The 23,204-nt window shown below is 34.2% G+C and overlaps 1 protein-coding gene and 1 non-coding gene across 2 annotated transcripts in view; one reads left to right on the plus strand and one right to left on the minus strand.

The window, feature by feature from the left end:
- LOC139900855 (uncharacterized) overlaps nucleotides 1-6,466 on the plus strand; it is a 52,027-nt gene extending 45,561 nt beyond the window's left edge. The window contains exons 4-7 of the mRNA XM_071883606.1: nucleotides 4,919-5,278; nucleotides 5,369-5,761; nucleotides 5,870-6,006; nucleotides 6,088-6,466. Of these exons, the coding sequence (XP_071739707.1) occupies nucleotides 4,919-5,278; nucleotides 5,369-5,761; nucleotides 5,870-6,006; nucleotides 6,088-6,466 (1,269 nt within the window). The remainder of the gene's footprint in view (nucleotides 1-4,918; nucleotides 5,279-5,368; nucleotides 5,762-5,869; nucleotides 6,007-6,087) is intronic.
- Nucleotides 6,467-22,376: 15,910 nt separating this feature from the next.
- Nucleotides 22,377-22,483, minus strand: LOC139903448 (small nucleolar RNA R71). The gene has a single exon (XR_011778266.1). It is a non-coding gene; the product is annotated as a small nucleolar RNA R71 (small nucleolar RNA).
- Nucleotides 22,484-23,204: the final 721 nt, after the last annotated feature.

Consider the following 23,204-nt stretch of genomic DNA (forward strand, 5'->3'; position numbering starts at 1 on the left):
GTTGTGGTTCTTGTGGAGTAGGAATAGCTTCATCAAAAGTTACAGGTATTTCAGGTGGTTTAAGTGTTGTACCACTTCTTGTGGTAATGGCTTTAGCTGTTTCATTCCGGGGGTTAGCATTTGTAGCACTAGGTAAACTTCCCGGTTTTCTTTCACCTATTAACCTTGCTAGGTTACTTACTTCTTGTTCCAAGTTTTGAATAGAAGCTTGTTGATTTCTAAATGCTTGAGCATTTTGTTCATTAGTTTGTTTTTGAGATGTGAAAAACTGCGTTTGAGTTTCAACTAGCTTCGTCATCATATCTTCTAAATTCGGCTTTTTATCATCGGTTTGTGGTGGTTTGTTTTGAAAATTAGGTCTTTGCTGATTGTAATTATTATTGGATACTTGTTGATTGCTAGGACCTTGTTGGTTGTTGTATGGAATATTTCGATTATAATTCTGGTTTTAATTGTAGATCGGTATTGGCGGTTGATAATTATTCTGATAATTATTTCCAGACCTTTGGTTTAGATAGGAAACATTCTCTCTTTATTCCATTGTTAATTCAATACTGAGACAATCTTTTGTCAAATGTGGTCCTCCACACTGCTCACAACTAATTCGTATTGAGTGGATATCTTTAGTCATCTTTTCCATTCGTCTCTCGACAGCATCTATCTTTGCGGAAATAGAATCTAAGTCATGGCTAGAATCGGCTCTAGCTGCTTTAGATGATCTAACGATATCTTTTTCTTGGTGCCACTCATGTGAGTGGGAAGCAGTGTTATCAATAATTTTGTAAGCATCAGTTTCGGTTTTCTTCATAATAGAACCACCAGCTGCTATATCGATGTCTTTTCTTGTAGTGATGTCGCATCCTTGGTAGAATATTTTTACTATTTGACAGGTGTCTAAACCATGTTGCGGACATCCTCTTAATAACTTTCCAAATCTTGTCCATGCCTCATATAGAGTTTCATTTGGCTTCTGTGTGAACGTAACAATTTCTCCTTGAAGTCTTACGGCTTTAGATGCCGGAAAGAATTGTTTAAGAAATTTTTCAACTAAAACATCCCATGTATCAATCGCCCCTTCAGGTAACGATTCCAACCAATCTTTGGCTTCTCCCTTTAAAGTCCAGGGAAATAACATGAGATATATCTGTTCATCCTCCACTTCTCGGATTTTAAATAGAGTGCAGATCCTATTAAAGGTATGAAGATGTTCATTTGGATCTTCCTTCGGCGCACCACTAAATTGGCATTGATTAGTCACCATGTGTAGAATTTGTCCTTTGATTTCATAATCTGGCGCATTAATGTCTGAATGAGTAATTGCGTGACCTTGGCCAGTGCGTTTAGCTCTCATTCGGTCTTTCATACTTAAAGGTTCCAGATTTTCCATAATTAAATTTGTTGAATCTGAATCACTAGAGGATTCTGATTTAATGGTTCGTTCCTCAACAATCTCTGTTTGAATGATTGGTGGTTCCGAAGGAAAATTTAATGGTTCAGGATCTATGAATAGTCCCTGAATATTCTCCGGATTCTCAATTGTGAGGTCGGGTTCAAAAAATGGATTATCGGAAATTTGAACTGGAGTACTTGGTTGACTGGATGACGATTCTAAAGAAAAATCAACGGCGGTAATATTTGCTAGATATCTTGATCTAGTTACAGGTGGTGAACGTACAAAAGGTGGTGAACGTCTTGCTCGGTGCATTCACTGAATATCCTATTAGTTTTTAAAAGGAAAGAAAAAATTATATAAGTTATCCAATTAATAGACTTTTCTGATTTTGCCCACGTTTCGAATAGCCAATAGATGCAGCAGAGGGGCAGGATTCATTTGGTCTCAATATAATTGAGGACTGTTTGGCTCCAATAACCCGGTCCACGTACAAATCCAACTATTACTACGAACCAGAAAATTTTGATTTCTATCAATTTAACCACTTAAAATAAATTTTTGTAATTTTAAGAAATTTAGATAAGAAGTAGAAGAAAAATCTATGTCCTAAAACTAGAATGGCGAGAAATAAGAAAGAAAAAGATCGCGTCGAGAAATAAGGAAGAAAAAGAAAAGAGTTGAAAAATAAAAGGCGTCGAAAAATAAGAAAGAAAAAGAGTGACTTATAAAACTTTAAAACACTCGACTAATCCAACCTTATTACTACCACTAATTTAAAATTATAATCTCAAATTGAGATTACTAATTGGAATGATAATTGATACATAGGTAAAAGGCGTCTAAAAATATTAAAGCTTACAAGTAAAACTGTATCCCAAATGGAAATGACTTAAAAAGGTACTAAAACTTAAAAAGACGTCGCAAAATTCTAAAGCACTTTAATCTTAGTCTAAAGAAAAAAAAGCACTTAAGGGATTTTACGGCAAAGCCTAAAAATCTAAATGAAAAAAAAATAACTATGGCAAAAACTATGAATTAATAACTAAATACGAGCGAAAAATACAAATTTTACGCTAAAACAATTAAAAAGGGACAAAATATAAAAATATACTAAAAGTTGTAAAAAGTACAATTTTTTATAAAAATATTATTTTTATATTATTTATTTAATAAAACTATTAATTTTACAATTTAAATAAACTAATTTAACTAAATATAAAATAAATTAAAAACTAAAATTAAACTAAATAATAAAATATTAAAACCTAATTAGGGTTTATTAAATAATAATAATAATAATACACCGTAATTAATGCAGTTAGGGTTTCCTGTTGGCGTGTCAGACACTCTCATGCGATCGCATGAGTTTATGCCTTCGGGCTCATGCGATCGCATGAGCCAGGATTTTGGGCCAGGTTACGGGCTGCTACAGTAGCAGGCCCGGGAGTTTTTTTTTTTAAAAATTTTTTTTTTTTGGCGTTGCGCTTCCGGCTTTTAAGCAAGAAAAATCCCCGGCAGCGGCGCCAAAAATACTTGATGTTAAAGCTAAGTGGTATAAAATACTATTAAATTTTACAAGGAAATACTATTAAATACGATACAATTTTACACAAGATATTTATTTATTTAGAGAATGGATATACTTAAACCTTGCTACAACACTTATAGGCAGTGTACCTAATCGTACAGTAGTGTAGTTTTTAGTAAGTCCGGTTCGTTCCACAGGGAAAATCTTTTAATCAAAGCTTAACGCTATATTAGTTTTATTTTATAAAAATACAAATATATATATATAAGTAATATTATTATTATAAAGGGGGGTTTTTACCGTTTAATGACCGGTTTGTCGATTTTAAAAACTTTAGTCGCAGTTAAAACAAAATGTAAAATATTGAATAAATAGAAGACTTAATTTAAAGCGTAAAGTAAATAATGATAATGAAATTGCGATAAATAAAAGTGCGATAAAATAAACTTGCGATAATTAAAAAGTACGATAATTAAAAGTGCAATTAAATACAATAACAAAAAAATAAAAGTGCGATAATTAGAAGTGCAATTAAATATAAAATAAAGGAAATTAAATATGAAATAAAAGAATTATGCTTATTTAAACTTCCGTAATCATGATGTTTGACGTGTTGATTTTAGTTTTATGCCCATGGGTTAATTGTCCTTTGTCCTGGATTATTTAATATGTCCGTCTGGTTTTTGTCCATAACAGTCCATCAGTCATAAATATAAAGTGCGAGTGTCCTCGTCAAATTATCCTTATACCCGAAGTTAAATATTCCAACTAATTGGGGACTTAAACTGTAACAAGATTTTAATACTTTGTTTAATAATTACACCAGGATGTCGACTGAATGTAACCCAAGGTTTTAATACTTTGTTATCAATTATGCCAAGTGTCCTTGTACATAATTTCACCCCTGTTTTAATAATTCTAGTGGCTATTAATTCATTCCCGTGTCCGGTTAAATGAACGATTATTCGTACATATAAATATCTCGCCCATCGTGTCCGATTGAGTGTATATGGTTATTTATAGGGACGTCCAATTGTAAATCTTTATATTAAAATTAACAAACTTTCATTTAGTTAAACAAATATAAAGCTCATTAATAGCTCATAGTCTAATTTCCACAAGTGTCGTTCTTTTGTCCAAACCCCAATTATGGTACAAAGCCCAATTACCCAATTTTAATATTTTTAGCCCAACATCATGATTACTTCGGATTAAATAAGTATAATAATAACTTAGCTACGAGACATTAAATTAAAAAGGTTGAACATAACTTACAATGATTAAAAATAGCGTAGCGTTACACGGACAGAATTTCGACTTACACCCTTACAACATTCGCTAACACACCCTTATTATTATAAATTAAAATTAAAATTATAATATAAATATAAATATTATACGTTTAATGAGGAGAAGAAAAAGATGTGTTTTGTGTTACACCAAAGCTCGATTTTTATAGGCCTGTGATCTGGAAAAGATGCTCATGCGATCGCATGAGCTTTACCCTTCAAGGCCATGCGATCGCATGGCCAGCTGGGGAGACTCAAAAGTCTTTATTTTTTTATGCCGACGGTTTTTAAATATAATATAATATATATATTAATTTTAAGAATTAATTATATATTATATTATATTCATGTGCATAGTTGACTTGAAATTTTTAGTCCGTTGCGTCGAGCGTTGAGAGTTGACTCTGGTCCCGGTTCCGGATTTTCGAACGTCCTTGCGTACAATTTAATATCTTGTACTTTGCGTTTTGAATCTTGTACTCTTGTAATTTTGAGACGTTTCTTATCAATAATTGGAACCTTATTGATTGTATTTTGTACTTTTGAGATTTTTGGTCGTTTGCGTCGTCAATTCGTCGAATCTGTCTTTTGTCTTCACCTTTTATTATTTAAACGAATATCACTTGTAAATAGAACAATTGCAACTAAAAGCTTGTCTTTCTTGAGGAATAATGCTATGAAATATATGTTCGTTTTTAGCATTATCAGATACTTACAAGTCCTACAGGAGAAGAACATACATACGCTTTGCGCTTCGCTTTCTCTGTTTCCAATAATGAAGCGGAGTATGAAGCGTTGCTCTCCGGGTTACGTATCGCTGAAAAGATGGGCATTACGGCACTGAAAGTGGCGGTTGATTCACAACTGGTGGCAAATCAGTTGAACGGAACATTCGAAGCTAGAGACCCTGCAATGCAAAAATATTTGAAACTGGCGGAAGAATTAGCCAACAAGTTCGATTCTTTTTCAATCACACAAGTGCCGCGTTCAATGAACAAAAATGCTGACGCCCTCAGCAAGCTCGCTTCGCTGACGTTCAACCACTTCCCTAAGGACGTATGGGTGGAGGTCGTTAACCAAAAATCCACCGCTTGTAAAACCAACACCGCTTGTTTGATAAAATAAATTTCATAACAATTGCAACGTGATGCTTGACAGGTGGCGGCACCATTCGAGGAGGTAAACACTTGGATGAACCCAATTGTCAACTATCTGAAAGACGGAACGTTACCTTCTGACAGCGTAACGACTAAGAAAATCCGCATGAAGGCTCCTATGTATGTTATACGTGACGGTGTACTATACAAGAAGTCATTCTTGGGTCCGTTGTTACGTTGTGTGGGTCCACAAGAGGCAGAAACAGTGATAAGGGAAGTGCATGAAGGGACTTGCGGAATGCATTCAGGGTTTCGTATCGTTGTAGGAAAAATTATGCATTTGGGTTATTACTGGCCATCCATGTACCGTGACACCAGCGATGTAATTAAGAATTGCCTTTCCTGTCAACGCCACGCGCCACAAATTCACGCACTGTCTCATGAGTTGATTCCTGTCACATCGGCTTGGCCATTTTACAAGTGAGCAATCGATCTAGTCGGCCCGTTTCCCGATGGACGGCACCTTGTTGTAGCGGTTGACTTTTTTACGAAATGGGTGGAGGCTAAGCCTTTGAAGAGCATCACGGGTAGACAGATTGTGAATTTCATCTGGGAAGAGATAGTGTGCCGTTTCGGGGTACCGCACGAGATTTTCAGTGACAACGAGAAGCAATTTGCACATGATCCGTTTCGAGCTTGGTACGACGGACTAAATATCAAACAAACGTTTAGTTCCGTTGCTCACCCTTAAGCTAACGGGCAGGTTGAAGTTACCAACAGGGACATTGTATCCGGCATCAGAGGAAGGTTGGATACAGATCGGAAAGGTTGGGAAGACGAGTTGCCAATGGTTCTGTGGGCGTTTCGCACCACACCAAAAGGAAGCAATCACGAAACACCTTTTAGCCTTGTTTACGGTTCAGAGGCGGTCATCCCGGCAGAAATAGCGGTCCCGACGCAGCGCGTCACGGAATTCAACGAGGAAGCTAACATGGTACAGTTGAGGGAAAACATAGATCTGTTAGAGGAACGCAGATGCATAGCAGCAATCAATGAAGTGGCTAACAAGCAAAAAATTGCCAAATATTACAACCGGCGTGTGCGTGAACGTTCGTTCCGCCCCGGTGATTATGTTTGGTGCAATAATAATGCCAGCTGAGTTGAAGACCTTGGCAAGTTAGGGCCCAACTAGGAGGGCCCGTACGAAGTTGTGGACGTCCTAAGTAATGGGGCGTACAACTTGAAAACACCTGATGGCAAGTTCGTGCCACGTACATGGCACGCAACCAATCTCAAGAAATTCTATGTTTAGAATATTTAGTACGTTGAAACTATGTGTTCCACTATTCAATGTTTCTTTTAATTCTGTGACTGATCATCACAAATTTGTAAGCGCGATGCGCCGTAGATTGGTTTGTTTTATTTGAATTTAATGCATTTTCCAGTTTCAGTAATGCGTTACGTAACTATTTATGGCATCACTTCGGTGTTTTTATACAAAATGTAAATATAAGTCCATTCATGTGTTACACATGCCTTGAACAAAGAATATTCTAGCTTTCGGACTGCATGAACGGCGCTTCGCGTTGAACCTACGTCAAAGTGACACTGTAACGGGATGCCTTCGGGTTTCGTACCCGTCGTGTCCATCCCGGCATGGTCTACATACATGCAAGTCATGAAAAATTGTCAAGTATAACCTTGAAATACCACGCTACCATGACGACGACAGTGTGTCGAATATTACCGAAATGATACACATCAATGAAAGTAATTGCAATACGGCAGATATAATTACATATTTTCATTCATAATATTGTTTGATTACATCCATCAACAACAAAAATCAAAAATTACAAGTGACAATCTACTTGGGGATCATCCCCTTAATCTTTTCCATGTCTAACCCAAGCTGGCTCCCAATCTCCTCCACAAAAGGCACCTTGACCGCCTTCACTTCGGCGGTGGCCGCATCATATTTGTCATACACGTCTAGATCCAAACTATTTGCAACCGCGTCAGGTAGAGGATCAGGAAGCGTGACGTTTTCTTTCATCATCGTGTAGGTCTCAAGACGCCCTACGCCTTTGGCGGCGTCAAGAAGCTTGCCGAAGGGTTCCATGATGTGATGAGAGGTGATGGCCTTGGTGAAGATGTGCGGTATCATAGAACATAACTGTTGAAAATCATCCGTTGCCTTATTCTTGGCAACGGTTAGTTCTTGAACCTGCGTAGCGAGGAGCTCCTTGCTCGCCTTCTCCTCAGCCAACTCCTTTTGAGCCGCCACTAAGTCAGCAAGGGTCTGTTTTTCCTTTTCCATAACAATTTTTAGGTTTTGGGTAGCTCGCTGCGCCTCCCTTAATGCCACCAGCTTTTCAGGTTGCGCCTCCGCCGCAGCCTTTTTGTGGCCCTCCATCTCCTCCCTTAAAATCTTGGCTTCATCGCCAACCTCCTTCACCAGTGCTTCTGCTTGACGACAACGCTGCTCGGCGTTGTTTGAACGAACAACTTCATCACGGGTCAATGCTAGACCCTGATGAATGTGCTGTATACGCGCTCGACGCGCAGCGTTGTCTGGCATCTTTTTAAGCTCATCCACCAGAGCAGTGGGGCATATTCTTTGAAGGTACTCAAATTGGGAGTACGCGTCCCCATGGGACACGTCCCATATGACGTTAAGATGAGAAAACGTCGGCTGTTTGCCAAACCCGGAAGAATGAGGATCCTCCCGGGAATCGCTGTGATGACTGGACTGCTGATGGCCAGAACCGGTGCCAGAGCTTGACAACGTGACAACTTTTTCGGGTCGCTGCACGTGAGAGATGTCCTCAATATTGATCACCGAAGGATTGGTCTGACCCCCTGAAACTTTTATTAGTTTCCGCCATTGTGACCTTGGTAAGGTATTGACATTATTATCAGGATTGAAATAGTACCCACCCTGACTAGGTTCGTGTTGAAAACTGTCCAGATTGCCCTCGGCAATCTCCCTAGCGCTTTTCGGTTTCTTGTTGCCGCCGGGCGTCACCAGAAATGTGGCGGGGCTATAGCGATTTTGCCCTTTCGGTGGCATCGGTGGCGCAACGGATATTGGCTCAGGGTTGGTGGTTGGTGTGGAAGTCTGTGTTTGCGACACGCCACCAGTTTCAGTGGTGGCGTTAGTTGATGACTCGACGGCAGGCTCTCCTTCTTTGCGGGGATCACCTGCAGGAAGCTTGGACCTCTCAACTTTCTTGAGCTTCAACCCCTCAAGTGTGGGACGGCGAATAGCTTGTCCAAAGTCCATCTCTACACAAGAATGCATATATATTAAAATATTGACGAAGAGAGTACTTACAAAGAACGCTACGGCATCAAGAGCACACCCATTCCGTTATATAGAATCATCGGCACCTTGTTCGCCCATGGTTAGTAACATTGAACGTTACCTAGCTTCAGCATCACCTCCGTGTAAGGATTATAATAATTCTATGTGGAAATCTATAATATTGATGTCCTTATTCCTTAACAATGACGATACGCAAAAACATAAATGACTTGTTCCACGAGTCATATAACTTAGATAAACAATCAATTAATTCATTATTTGATTTGTGGTTAATTATATCTACCATACGATACAGTACTAGAACCCTCTTTAATACTCGATAAATTAATAACTTCGATAAAATTAAAAATTTATTCGGTCCCAACTTGGGACCAGTACAAAATTAAGCCACAATCGATAAAATAATAAGAATAATTTTTTTGAAATCTCAATATAAATACATCGGTCCAAGCAAAACTATAAATTAATTATTACTAAAATATTTCAATATTCTAGGATTTTCCAGTGCGTACATGAAGGTCCTTGTTTATGTTTTATTCAAATAGATAAAGTGAACGGATATCGTAATTTCGAATGTCGATGCATTAATTTTTGAGTTTCTCACAAATGTAAGCCAATTTCGTAAATTAATAATATATCAATATAATAATATCTCGCTAAATCAATAAAATTTCCACGTCCCAACATATTAATTTATAGAGGTTGTATTGTATATATTAACTAGGGATGGCAATGTATGGAAAAAACCCGTAAGCCGCGGGTACCCGTACCCGTGACGGGCGGGTATTTATGAAAGAATGTATCTGCGGGCACGGGTCAGGTAAAATTTTGTACCCGTTGACGGGTCGCGTGCGGGTCGCGGGTATTTCATACCCATCGCGGGTAAAACTCGACCCGTCAATCCGTAATGTCCGTTTGAGCTACTCGCGGGTATACCTGTTTACCCGCATACATATACTTAATTATATATTAAAATAATTTAATTTTTTAATATATTTTCATAATTATTCGCGGGATTATCCGCGGGTAGTGGATATCTGTGACTAAAAATTAGTTACAAGTGCACATTTTGTAAACCCGCGCGTTTACTCGCGGGTTGCGTGTACCCGCGGATCGCGGGTAGGGGCAGAAAAGTTTACCCGTTGGCGGGTAAACGGGTACCCGCGGGTATAGAAAAACTTTGACGGACGGGTTGCGGGTACTAAGGATCTGTACCTGTCACCTGCGGGTGTCATCCCTAATATTAACAGTATAAAACTAACAACTATCCTTCAAGCAGGGGCGGATCTTAGTGGAAGTTGGAAGGGGCAGTCGCCCTCCCTGAAATTTGTGTAACTAGTGTTACTTTATCTGATTTTGGAGCTTTTTTAAAGATGAAATATAGAGTTTTGAAGTATATACAGTGAATGGGTTGAATAGAGGTTAAAGAAAGAGAGGAGATTATTTTTTTTCCTTTTTCTTTTTTACCTAGGAGTATGTGTATTATAAAATGTTTTTTGTCAGGATAAAGTGAGTCAAATTTATACTTTAATCATTCTAGTGAAATATACCAATCCTTTTTATTTTTATTATTACTCCGTATCATTTATTGCTGTAATACTTACTCCGTATATGTAAGACCTGTTTCCAGTTATATGGGACGCTGTCCAAGATCGTGGGACGCCGTCCAACAAAGAAGAACTGGACGCCGTCCAGGTAGTTTGGACGCCGTCCAGATGAACTGGCGGGCCAGCTGTTGGAATTTTAGATATTTTTAAGGGGCTTTTTGGTAATTTCACTTGGGGGCCGAATTTAAGGCACAAGATCAGATCTAGGAGTGTCATTTACTCCATTTCCAACAACCTCTTCCATTCCACTTCGAGTTTAGAGAGAGAGAGAGAGAGAGATTTTCTAGTGTAAGAAAGCTCAAATCAAGAAGGAAGAAGCTCGATTCGAGTTTAAGCTCGAGTGTTAAAGTTGTTCACCTCGTCACTAGCTACGTTTTGATTGTGGTGGTATGTCTTAACCTTGATTTCCTTATTTTAAATTGTTTAAGGGTTAGGGTTTGGGTTAGTGACAAACATAAAACCCATTTGTTAGTGATTTGGGGGTTTGTGGGTAAGATTGGGTCATGAGGACCCAAGGATGACTAACCTAGGGTTTTAATGTGATATATGGTGTTCATGGGTCTTATATGATTAACAATCACTAGCACACTTAGAGGTTAATTTGAATGGGTGCTATTTGGGTTGTGGGTGACCCAAATGGGTGTGTTAACCTTGAAATGGGTCAAATGAGTTTTGAGTGACCTAAGTTGTTTAATGAGTATGAAAATGCGCTAACCTTGTGTTAACAAGTGTGTAAAGACCATAATTGGCTAGTGTTAGGGTTTTGGCGAAGTTGACATAATAATAGGGTTAAGAGGGCAAATGGGTCGAAATTGCACTATGGGTCAAAATGACACTAGAATGGTGAGTGAGTTGGTTGACCTTGTTCGTGTGATTGATTATATGCAAAATGTAATAGGTACATTACATTGAAGGTTGCAAGCTTGATTTCTCATTCACCAAAGGCATTAAGGTGAGCGGAATACTTATATATATGCGTATATAGTGTATTTGCTTGCGGGCTTGTGGTTAGTGTTATCCGGGCGTGTGGATTCACTATAGTGTTATCCGGGCGTGTGAATTCACTACTCTTTTGTGCGATGGAGACCACATGTACGTGAAGGGTGGTTCGGTAAGTGCGGACATCCACCTAGGGGTTAGTTTACCCTAACAGTCATTGTGCGAGTACCAACGGTCATTGTGCGAGTACCGTTCCCTTGTGTGCATTTTGGTTAACCATGGTTATGTGTGATAGTTTTAGCATATCGAATTGTGAATTATATGCTATTGGTAATGCTAACTTATTGAGAATTGTGGATATCTTGTTTTGCATTGTGATTGCATAGTTGTTAGTTGCTAGCTCGTATACGGTAATTGAGTAAGTGTTTGCAAGTAAGTAGATTATATATGTATATGTATAATTATTGCATTCACTAAGCGTTTTGTTTGCCCTCTCGTTGTTTACTCTTTTTAGGCTCCGGCGTGGACAAGGGAAAGGGCATCCGTTTAGATTTCTGGCCTCCCGCTTCGTTTGATAGGGGATGCTTTTGGGTGCTAGCTTTTGAAGTTTGACCAAGATTTAGGTAGTTTAACCCCAAACACCATGCTCTAGGTGTCGTTTGTCAATTAAACTCTTATGGTCGAAACTTGTATTTTGAACGAAATTCGTAAAACGGATCGTTGTGGGCCCAGTGTTGTAAAACTCGTTTTCATTGTAGAAATCTCTTAGTTTTAATTATACAAACGTGTTGTGAAAGTCGTTTCGTTTAAAAGTGTCGGGAAGCGGGTTTTCCGCTCGTGTAAGTTGGACTCCCGGGACAGCCCCTGGCAGTTCATTTGGACGCCGTCCCAATTTCTTGGACGCCGTCTTGCCCTTCACAACTGGACGCCGTCCAGATAATTGGTCGCCGTCCAGATGAATTGAGTTACAAAAAAAAAAAAAAAAAAATTAAGGCGTGTTTTTGGTTGGATAACGGGTTGGCTCGTTACAGTATATATTTATATTTTATCTATACCCCTTTGCAATGATATGGAATGATGTGCACTTCAATGCCCAAGTCTACAAGTTTCAAGTCCATTTTCTTCCATTGTAATCCTACTGTGATGTTGTTTGTATTAGCATTTTTTTATAAGAGATATTTGATAGCTAGCGTCTGTTAATTTTTATATTATGGATTCATCGGGTGGATGTAAAGTTTGTAAATCCATGCTATTCCTTTGTGTTCTGATTGGCTTTTCACAGTTTCGTGAAAAGCTTCGATTTATTATATTTGTGTTTTTTGCCACACAAATATATATATATATATATATATATATATATATATATATATATATATATATATATATATATATATATATATATATATATATATATATATATATATATATATATATACTTCAATATAAATGGGTTTGTTATTTAATCAATTTTAGTACATAGTATTTTAATAAATGTCCATATAAATATTAATGATGTTTTTATATAAATTTATTTGTTCAATAGTTCGTCCCCCTGAACGTTGATTCAAGTTCCGATACTGCCTTCAAGTCATATGTTGGCATTTATTGTTTACTTTTCATTTAATAATATGTTTATATTTATCTTTTAATTTAGTAAGTAAAATCGATGTTCTTTGTCACTTGATCTGTTATTTAATCTGAAAAATAGTCTCTTTGTAGAAACATAAAAACAAAGACCCTTTTTTTTAAAAAGAGACATATGAAAACAACACTTAATACAAAATATAAATAAAAAATCTCTTAAATTTGACTATTAGGGTTATGATTCTCATATAACTTGACCAATTTAGTTACATTTTAGACATGAATAATTATTAAATATAACAATAAAATAAATAAATTCAGTAATTGCCGAGCTCCTATTTTTTTTTTTTTCCTCACCAATCCTTAAACATGACTAGTCATGTTAAAATATTACTAAAGGGGATTCTTATCCTGACTAATAAATAATTTGATTTCTAATTTAAAAGTTACGCACGTTTATTATTATTATTTTTTTATTAATTTTTTTTTTTTTTTTAACAATAATCCTTAGAGCAATGGTTAAGCATTTATTATATAGTATTAATTTTTAATATTATAATATATATATATTTTGAAATTCAGGAGGTCAATTTATTAATGGATATATGAAGTTTTATATCGAAAATATTAACTTTACACTTAATATTTAACCATAGCCCTAAGGGTTATGGTTATCAAATTTTTTTGAACGATGAATTTAGAAATATTGACGGTGATAGAAACCACCCACACGATTATATACCACCTACACACGCTCCGAATGAAACCTATTTTTCCCAGCAGGCAACCGAAATAGGTGAAAACTCCCGGTGGGATTGGAACCCAGGAACAATCCACAAAGTCCAGTCTCCTCTGGAATTCGAACCCGAGACCCCGCAGGAATTCAGCATAGTGCACCCTTCCAGATAACCACTTAGCCAAAGGCTCAGTGGTTCTACGCTTATCAATTTTCCTTGTTTTTTTTATCAAGTTGGAGTATATCATATGAATTATTCAAGTGTCATTTACAAAATCTTTTTTCATTAGCTTCTGGAACAGATTCGAAACTTTAGGATTGACGTTCTACTGTCTATCTTATATTTACGATACTCTACCTTTTTTTGTCGAAAAAACTAAGAACATATATAACTAGTAGAGAAATTCATCAAAAATATAAAAGCTCTTAAACGTACAAAGGTACAACGAATAAAGCATACGAGCTCGACTAATACAAAACCTAACAAGAGCTCTCAATGAGAACGATAAATGAACAACAACTTGACTGATACTCTACTTTTGACGGATCTCGTGTTGCTGTTATAAATGTTCGACCTTTGTTTTAATTATAAAAAAATTGATTAATTTTATAGTAATTAATTAATTTTAAATTATAAATTAATTAATTAACTAATTATAAATTTAATTAGTTAATTAATTATAAATTAATTAATGGCTTAAGTTTTTTTTTTTTTTTTTTTTTTTGAGTAAGCGATGAAACTCTCATATGAACGAGCACATTGGCTCAAAATCTCGGGTAATCAAGTCCCCCGAGCGCGAGACCTCGGGTAATGGCTTAAGTGTTTGGTAATGTTAAAAGTAATAATCAAATCAATAAACCACACTTACTTATTAATCCGTATAATGATAATGATAAAGATGCAACTTTTACGATTGAAAGCATCATTAGATAGCCCGAATTTTCAAATTGTTTCCAATACGTTAAACGTACATATTGTGCACGAAAACATTGGAGTATATCTATGACTTAACAATATAGTTTATGATTTTAACTTGTATCGCGATTTTGGTTATGCCATATAAATTGATGTTTCCTTTAAGTTGTATCTTATTTTGTTAAATGCCCACTACTTCTTAATCATCATATCAATGTAACAACGAGTTAGATTTAACAACCACATGATCCAAGTTTGGTAAGGATCTAGTATATTCATATAGATGAGGCTGATTGGCTCAATTAGCACAAGATTTTGACATCTATTTCATATTAACGTCAATGGATCGGATCGTCATAAAATTCATTTGAGAAATAGAACTTTAATTATTTCAACATGCTAACGGTAGTTACAGAAAAAGTTCGTTGCATTAAATCGTTAATTAACGTTATTCAGTTTAGTTAACCATTTGCATGGATCGTCATTGTTGCGTCTTAATAACGACGAAACCATATAAAGCAGGAGAAAGACATTAGCAGGTTCCATTTTAGTTTTTATTTTCTCCTTAATTTTTGTTTTAGGTTTATAATAAAATCAGTTTTCGTAAGTTTGATACTTTGATTTAGGGGTGTGCTCATTATTTCAATATGATGTTAATTATTGATGTTAAATTAAGAATTCTCTCGAGAACATCAAAAACTTAGCAGTAAATCTCTCCATCGGATTATTGACATCACAATTGGTATTGACTATCCCTAACGTTATGGTATCATCATCTAATCCTAAATATCAATCCGGTTCTACAATTAAGTAAGTATTCATGTTGTTCTTGTTATGATGTGGTTACATGAATGATGTATTCATTATGCATTGTGATGTATTACTTCAACAGTGCATACTCTAGCTAGTATACTTGATCGGTTCACACGATCTAATTGTCATACAAACTTCTATGGAAGTTTTCCCTAACAACATTAATACAAGATATTATAAACAACCAATACAAACCACTGGCGCCCCCAAACTTCGAAACATTTTGCTTCACGGTCTAAAGAAACAATAGACGTGGTCGCCATGAACAAATTGAAGGCGAATGCAATGGAATAACAAAACAACCCCTCAATCATAAAATACCACGAAGTGAGACCTCAAACCTCCCAACATCTTCCAACCTCCACAACCAAACGCCAACCAAACTCCTAAAACTTGCTAATAATCTAACGAGACGCGTACCACACGTCCTTCAAAAAGTTCCACTAACATGTACACCAAACTCCAATAAATAATTTCCTTAAGTTTGTTTTCGGTTGCCATTATTTAACTTTGCTATAAAAAAAATAAAAAAATAAAAAAAAATACCCGCCATCATCAATTATTGAAGCTGCCATCGATCTAATTTAACAATTTGAATCTATCTATATGTGTATTCTGTTATGAAAGTCAAATTTGAATGACAACTTGCACAGTAAAATTATGAATTATTGATTACTGTTTCACCTATCATTATCATACATAATTGAAGACAACAATTGTATAGTTAATTTTAGTACTATAAATATCGAGTGAGATATAAGGATGCTACACACAATTCTTCAATAATAATTCTTACTTCCTCATTTCTTCTTTAATAATCTATAGTTGAGAATTAGGCTACAAAAGTTGTTATCTATCACTAAATTACAACACGTTATCAGCACGAAGTGCTCCGTATAATCAAGGTTTATCTAAGCAAACACAAGTCACTAATCAAGGTAAGAAATTTTTTAACGATATCTTCTATTATTTATTAGTAAGGTAAATATTATTATCATCATAAGTAAAATTATATTTCTGTAATCTAACTTTTATTAACTTCACCAACATTTATATTTATATTATTTAAGTTATATATGGTCGGTTATACCGCCTGAATTATATTTATGTAATCTAACTTTTATTAACTTCACTAACATTTATATTTATGTTTTTTTTTACGAGGAACCCCTACTACGAACGGGCACATTGGCCCCCCCGCAGCGGGTAAACCCCGGGTAAACGGCAAGCCAACCCTCCACCGCTACTAGGTAAAGCATCCTCAAGCTATTGGTCTCTTAAGTTTGCCCCAAGCGTTTGAAGTGCCTTGAAGGGAATCGAACCCGTGACCTCACCTTCATTGAAAGTGTTGGTGGCCATCCAAGCTATGCCTGGATGGTTATTTATATTTATGTTATTTAAGTTATATATGGTCGGTTATACCGCCTGAATTATATTTATGTAATCTAACTTTTATTAACTTCACTAACATTTATATTTATGTTATTTAAGTTATATATGGTCGGTTATACCCCCTGAATTATATTTCTGTAATCTAACTCTTATTAACTTCACTAACATTTATATTTATGTTATCTAACATTTATGATTACTTATGCAATTAATCATTATTTATTTCATGCATACTAATGTTTATTCTTAAAATTTATTATTTATGCATAATATGTTTATTCTCTTAATCTTCGTATTTATGCTAAATGTATTTATACTAAATGTATTTATAGTAATCGTATTTGTACTAATAAAATTATTTTATTAAAATTATTATTAATACAACGAGTACATAACAGTCGTTAACGTCAACTAACGACGTTACAACGGTCATATAAACATAACGGTTGTTAACGTCAACTGAGGACGTTACAACGACTATATTTTTCAAATATAAAATAAACATCTCCGTTTTCATATTTTCACAAACCAATCTTCATTTTCTCAGATTACCACTCTCAAAAGTTTTTTTTTTTTGTAAAGTTGATTCACACAAGGATGATTTTTCCTATTGTATTGGTCATACTAACTATCATCATTGTTTCTAATATATCACAGGGTGAACCTATATTCTATCCTGCTTTTGTGGTTTTATCATTTGTAATCATGCCATTATTCTGTTATTTGCTACTTATGAATTTAAAATGATTCTGATTTCATTTTATTATTTGTCTATGAATAGAAGTTGATTATGATTATGATTTATGTTGTTCATCTTTTGATAATAGAAAATGTCGAATTTGAAAAGGATTAATTTTGCTCCTTTAGAATCAAGTGGGAACAACTACTTAACATGAGTTATGAATGTAGAAAAACATCTCAAATCAATCGGTATTTTAGAAACCCTGAATGAAAATAACAATTGTTCCGAACAAGAAAAAGCAATAGCAAGTATTTTTCTTAGCAAACATATTGACGAGTCCTTAGAATCTACATATTATATAATCGAATATCCAAGTTTATTAAGGAAAATACTCAAAGATAGATACGATATTAATTATCAAGAAATAACGGTGATCCATGAAAGAATAAAATTGAAGATGTTAGTAGACGCTCTTATAAGAATCCCGGAGATTCTTATTAATGATCTGGTAACGTGGATCATCAGTCTAGTATTTCTTGATTACATGAACATCTTGTTTATCTCTACAAATAAGTCCCAAAAGAAAAGAAAACGAGAGTGAATCTGTTGAAAAATCTTGATTAAATAAACCCTGAGCTACCTTGAGACTTGAATGGTTTGAATTTTCTAAAATGCCTAGCTTGTTATGTATCACTCATAAATAAATGGTTTTAGACCATAACGTATATATTTATTAAGTGTTATCTTTTATATACTTCAGATTGTAACTTGTTTGCAGGTAGTATAATTTGATTATCTTGCTGAAATGTAACTCATTATTTGCTTATCTTATTTGAAGTTTTTGTATAAATCCTGCTGAAATACAACATCAATTAAATGGTAAAGACCTATGTATTGCAGATAGTGGTAACTGATAATGCTAAAAATGAACATATATTTCATAGGATTATCCTTCAAGAAAACCAAGCTTTTAGTTGCAATTGTTCTATTTCCAAGTGATATTCGTTTAAATAATAAAAGGTGAAGACAAAAGACAGATTCGACGATTTGAAGATGCAAACGACCAAAACGCTAAAAAGTACAAAGTACAATCCAAGTGGTTCAATTTATTGATGAGAAACGTCTAAAAATTACAAAAGCACAAGCCGCGAAACACAAAGTACAAGATATCTAAGCGTACGAAAGGACGTTCGAAAATTCGGAACCGAGACATGAACCCACTATCAACGCGTGGGGCAACGGACCTAAAATTACAAATTAACTATGCACATAAATATAATATAATATATAATTAATTATGTAAATTATATATATATTATATTTATATATTAAATAAATAAACGTCGGCAAGCTAGGATCCAAATGCTGCGTGCGTTGGAATTCAAAGCTCCGCACTCGCGGAGTTGTGAGGAACAAATCCTCAGCACTCGCGGAGCACACCAGGGCCCAAATCCCACTATAAAAGGCGATGCAATTCGACGAAATATTTACACCATCTTCAATCTCTTCTCTCAGTTTATATTTATATTTATATTTTAATTATAATTTTAATATTAAGTTAATAATAATAATAAGGTTATTATAGCGAATGTATTAAGGTTTTGTAAGTCAAAACTCTGTCCTTGTAACACTACGCGATAAATACTCATTGTAAGTTATTTTCAACCTTTTTAAATTAATGTCTCGTAGCTAAGTTATTATTATGTTTATTTAAGCCGAAGTAATCGTGATGTTGGACTAAATATTAAAACGGGGTTATTGGGCTTTGGACCATAATTAGGGTTTGGACAAAAGACCGACACTTGTGGAAATTGGACTATGGGCTATTAATGGGCTATATATTTGTTTAACTGAATGATAATTCGTTAATTTAATATAGCGATTTACAATTTGAGGTAATTATAAATAACCACATACACTCGATCGGACACGATGGGCGGGATATTTATAAATACTAATAATCGTTCATTTAACCGGACACGGGAATGGATTAATAGTCAATGGACTCATTAAAACAGGGGTGGATTACATACAAGGAAAATTGGTGTAATTGTTAACAAAGTATTAAAACCTTGGATTACACGCAGTCGATAACCTGGTGTAATTATAAACAAAGTATTAAGACATTGTTACAGTTTAAGTCCCCAATTAGTTGGAATATTTGACTTCGGGTATAAAGTTAATTTGACGAGGACACTCGCACTTTATATTTATGATTGATGGACCATTATGGACAAAAACCAGATGGACGTATCAAATGATCCAGGACAAAGGATAATTAACCCTTGGTAATAAACTAAAATCAACACGTCGAACATCATGATTACGGAAGTTTAAATAAGCATAATTCTCTTTATTTTATATCTCATCGCACTTTTATTTACCATCATTTTATTTATCGTACTTTTATTCGCACTTTTATTTATCGTCATTTACTTTACGCTTTAATTTAAGTTGTATTTATAATTAATATTTTACATTAGGTTTTAATTGTGACTTAAGACATAAATCGACAAACCGGTCACTAAACGGTAAAAACCCCCCTTTTATAACAATAATAATATTACTTATATATATATATATATATATATATATATATATATATATATATATATATATACATATATATATATATATATATATATATATATATATATATATATATATATATATATATATATATATATATATATATATATATATATATATATATATATATATATATATATATATTTATACAAATATAGTTTAAAATAAATATAGCGTTAGACTCAGCTAGCTCCCTGTGGAACGAACTGGACTTACTAAAAACTACACGACTCTACGATTAGGTACACTGCCTATAAGTGTTGTAGCAAGGTTTAGGTATATTCCATTCTATAAATAAATAAATAACTTGTGTAAAATTGTATCGTATTTAATAGTATTTCGTAGTAAAATTAATAGTATTACATACTACCCCTCGCACACATCAAGTATTTTTTTGGTGCCGCTGTCGGGGAACAATCAACGCCGAAGCGAAACGCTATATAAAAAAATTAGGTTTTAAGTTATTTTTGTAAAAATACATTTATATAAGTTTTAAATATTAAAAACAAAAATATTAAAAACAAAAATATTAAAACATAAAATATATATATATATATATATATATATATATATATATATATATATATATATATATATATATATATATATATATATATATATATATATATATATTTTTAAGTGTTTAAAATTAAAAAGTTTTTATTTTTAGTTACAAAAACTAATAAGTAATTTATAAAATATAAGTTTTATTTAAATTATATTTTATATAAATTAAAATCAGAAATAGAGTTTAAAATAAAAAAAAAGTTTACGCTGAACCTGCAATTTTGGCCTGCACGAATTCTGAATCTGCCTAACTCCGAACTCGCGGAGCACCTCTGGTATAAATAAACCACACTCGCGGAGCTTCTCTGACAGGTCAAACCTCAGCCTGGATTATTACGAAATTAGGGTTATAATTTAATTATTATTAATTATAATTAGGGTTTAGTTAAATATTAAATAGTTTATCTTATTTTTAATTTTAATTTTAATTTTAATTAATAAGTATAATAGTTATTATTAAATATATAGAATAATATTTTTATAAAAATAATATTTTTTATAAAAATTGTATTTTTATAACTTTAGTTTTATTTTTAACTTTTATATCTTTATTCGTTTAATTTGTAATTTGTATTTTTATCGTTTGTAACTAGTTTTAAACTTAGTTTTTGCCGTAGTTAATTTTTATTTCTAGATTTTTAAGTTTTGCCGTAAAATCCCTTAAGTGCTTTTTCTTTAGATTAAGATTTAGGCGCTTTAGAATTTTACGACGTCACTTATCGCTTTAATGTTTAATAGATTTTAGTGCTTATTAAGTTATTGCCGTTTTGGATATAGAATTTCTTTTAAGCCTTAATTCCTTTAGACGCAACTTTTAATATTTAGTTTTTAGACTTTTAAGTTTCGACGTTTTCCTTTCAACGTTTATTATTTTTCGACTGTTTGTTTTTCGACCTTTTATTTTTCGATGTTTTTCGACTCACTCTTTTTCTTCCTCTTATTTCTCGACGCTCTAGTTTTTAGGACATAGATTTTATCTTCAAAGTTTCGACAAAAAATTATTTTAAGCGGTTAAATTGATAGACATCTAAAATTTTCTGATTCGTAGTAATAATTGGATTTGTTAGTGGCGAGTTGTAGGCTTCCGATTTAAAGGGTCCTGGCTACCTGCAGCATCTATTGGCTATTCGAAACGTGGGCAAAATCAGAAAAGTCTATTAATTTGATAACTTATATAATTTTTTTATTTTTATAACTAATAGGATATTCAGTGAATGCACCGAGCAAAACGTTCACCACCTTTCATACGTTCACCTCCTGTAACTCGATCAAGACATCTAGCTAACATTGTCGCCATTGATTTTTCTTTAGAATCGTCATCTAGTCGAACGAGTACTCCGATTCAAATTTCCGATAATCCATTTTTTGAACCCGACCTCACAATTGAGAACCCAGAGGATATTTAAGGACAATTCAGAGATCCTGAACCACTAATCATTCCTCCTGAACCACAAATCATTCATCCGGAGATTGTCGAGGAAGAAACCATTAAATCAGAATCCTCTAGTGATTCAGATTCAACAAATTCAATCATGGAAAATCAGGAACCTCTAAGTATGGAAGACCGAATGAGGGCCACAAGCACTGGCCAAGGTCACGCCATTACTCAATCAGACATTAATGCGCCAGATTATGAAATCAAAGGACAAATCCTACATATGGTAACTAATCAATGCCAATTTAGTGGTACGCCGAAGGAAGATCCAAACGAACATCTTCGTACCTTTAATAGGATCTGTACTCTATTCTAAATCAGAGAAGTTGAGGATGAACAAATCTATCTCATGTTATTTCCCTGGACTTTAAGGGGAGAAGCCAAAGATTTGTTAGAATCGTTACCTGAAGGGGCGATTGATACATGGGATGTTTTAGTTGAGAAATTTCTTAAAAGATTCTTTCCGGCATCTAAAGCCGTGAGACTTCAAGGAGAAATTGTTACGTTCACACAAAAGCCAAATGAAACTCTATATGAAGCGTGGACAAGATTTGGAAAGTTGTTAAGAGGATGTCCTCAACATGGCTTAGACACTTATCAAATAGTACAAATATTCTACCAAGGATGCGACATTACTACACGAAAAGACATTGACATAGCAGCTGGTGGTTCCATTATGAAGAAAACCGCAACTGAAGCTTACAAAATTATTGATAACGCAGCCTCCCACTCACATGAGTGGCATCAAGAAAAAGACATCATTAGATCATCTAAAGCGGCTAGAGCCGATTCTAGCCATGACTTTGATTCCATTTTCGCAAAGTTATATGCTTTCGAAAGACGAATGGAAAAGATGACTAAAGATATTCACGCAATACGAATTAGTTGTGAGCAGTGTGGAAGACCACATTTGACAAAAGATTGTCTCATTATTGAACAAACAATGGAACAAAGAGAGAATGTTTCATACATGAACCAAAGGCCTGGAAATAATTATCAAAATAATTATCAACCGCCAAGACCAAACTACAATCAAAATCAGAATTATAACTGAAATGTTCTATACAACAACCAACAAGGTCCTAGCAATCAACAAGTATCTAATAATACTTACAACCAGCAAAGACCTATTTTTCCAAATAAACCACCACAAACCGATGATAAAAAGCCAAATTTAGAAGATATGATGTCAAAGCTAGTTGAATCTCAAATGCAGTTTTTCACATCTCAGAAACAAACTAATGAACAAAATGCTCAAGCATTTAGAAATCAACAAGTTTCAATCCAAAATCTGAAACAAGAAGTAAGT

Source organism: Rutidosis leptorrhynchoides, chromosome 3 (genome assembly GCF_046630445.1).
Source record: "Rutidosis leptorrhynchoides isolate AG116_Rl617_1_P2 chromosome 3, CSIRO_AGI_Rlap_v1, whole genome shotgun sequence".
NCBI lineage: Eukaryota > Viridiplantae > Streptophyta > Magnoliopsida > Asterales > Asteraceae > Rutidosis > Rutidosis leptorrhynchoides.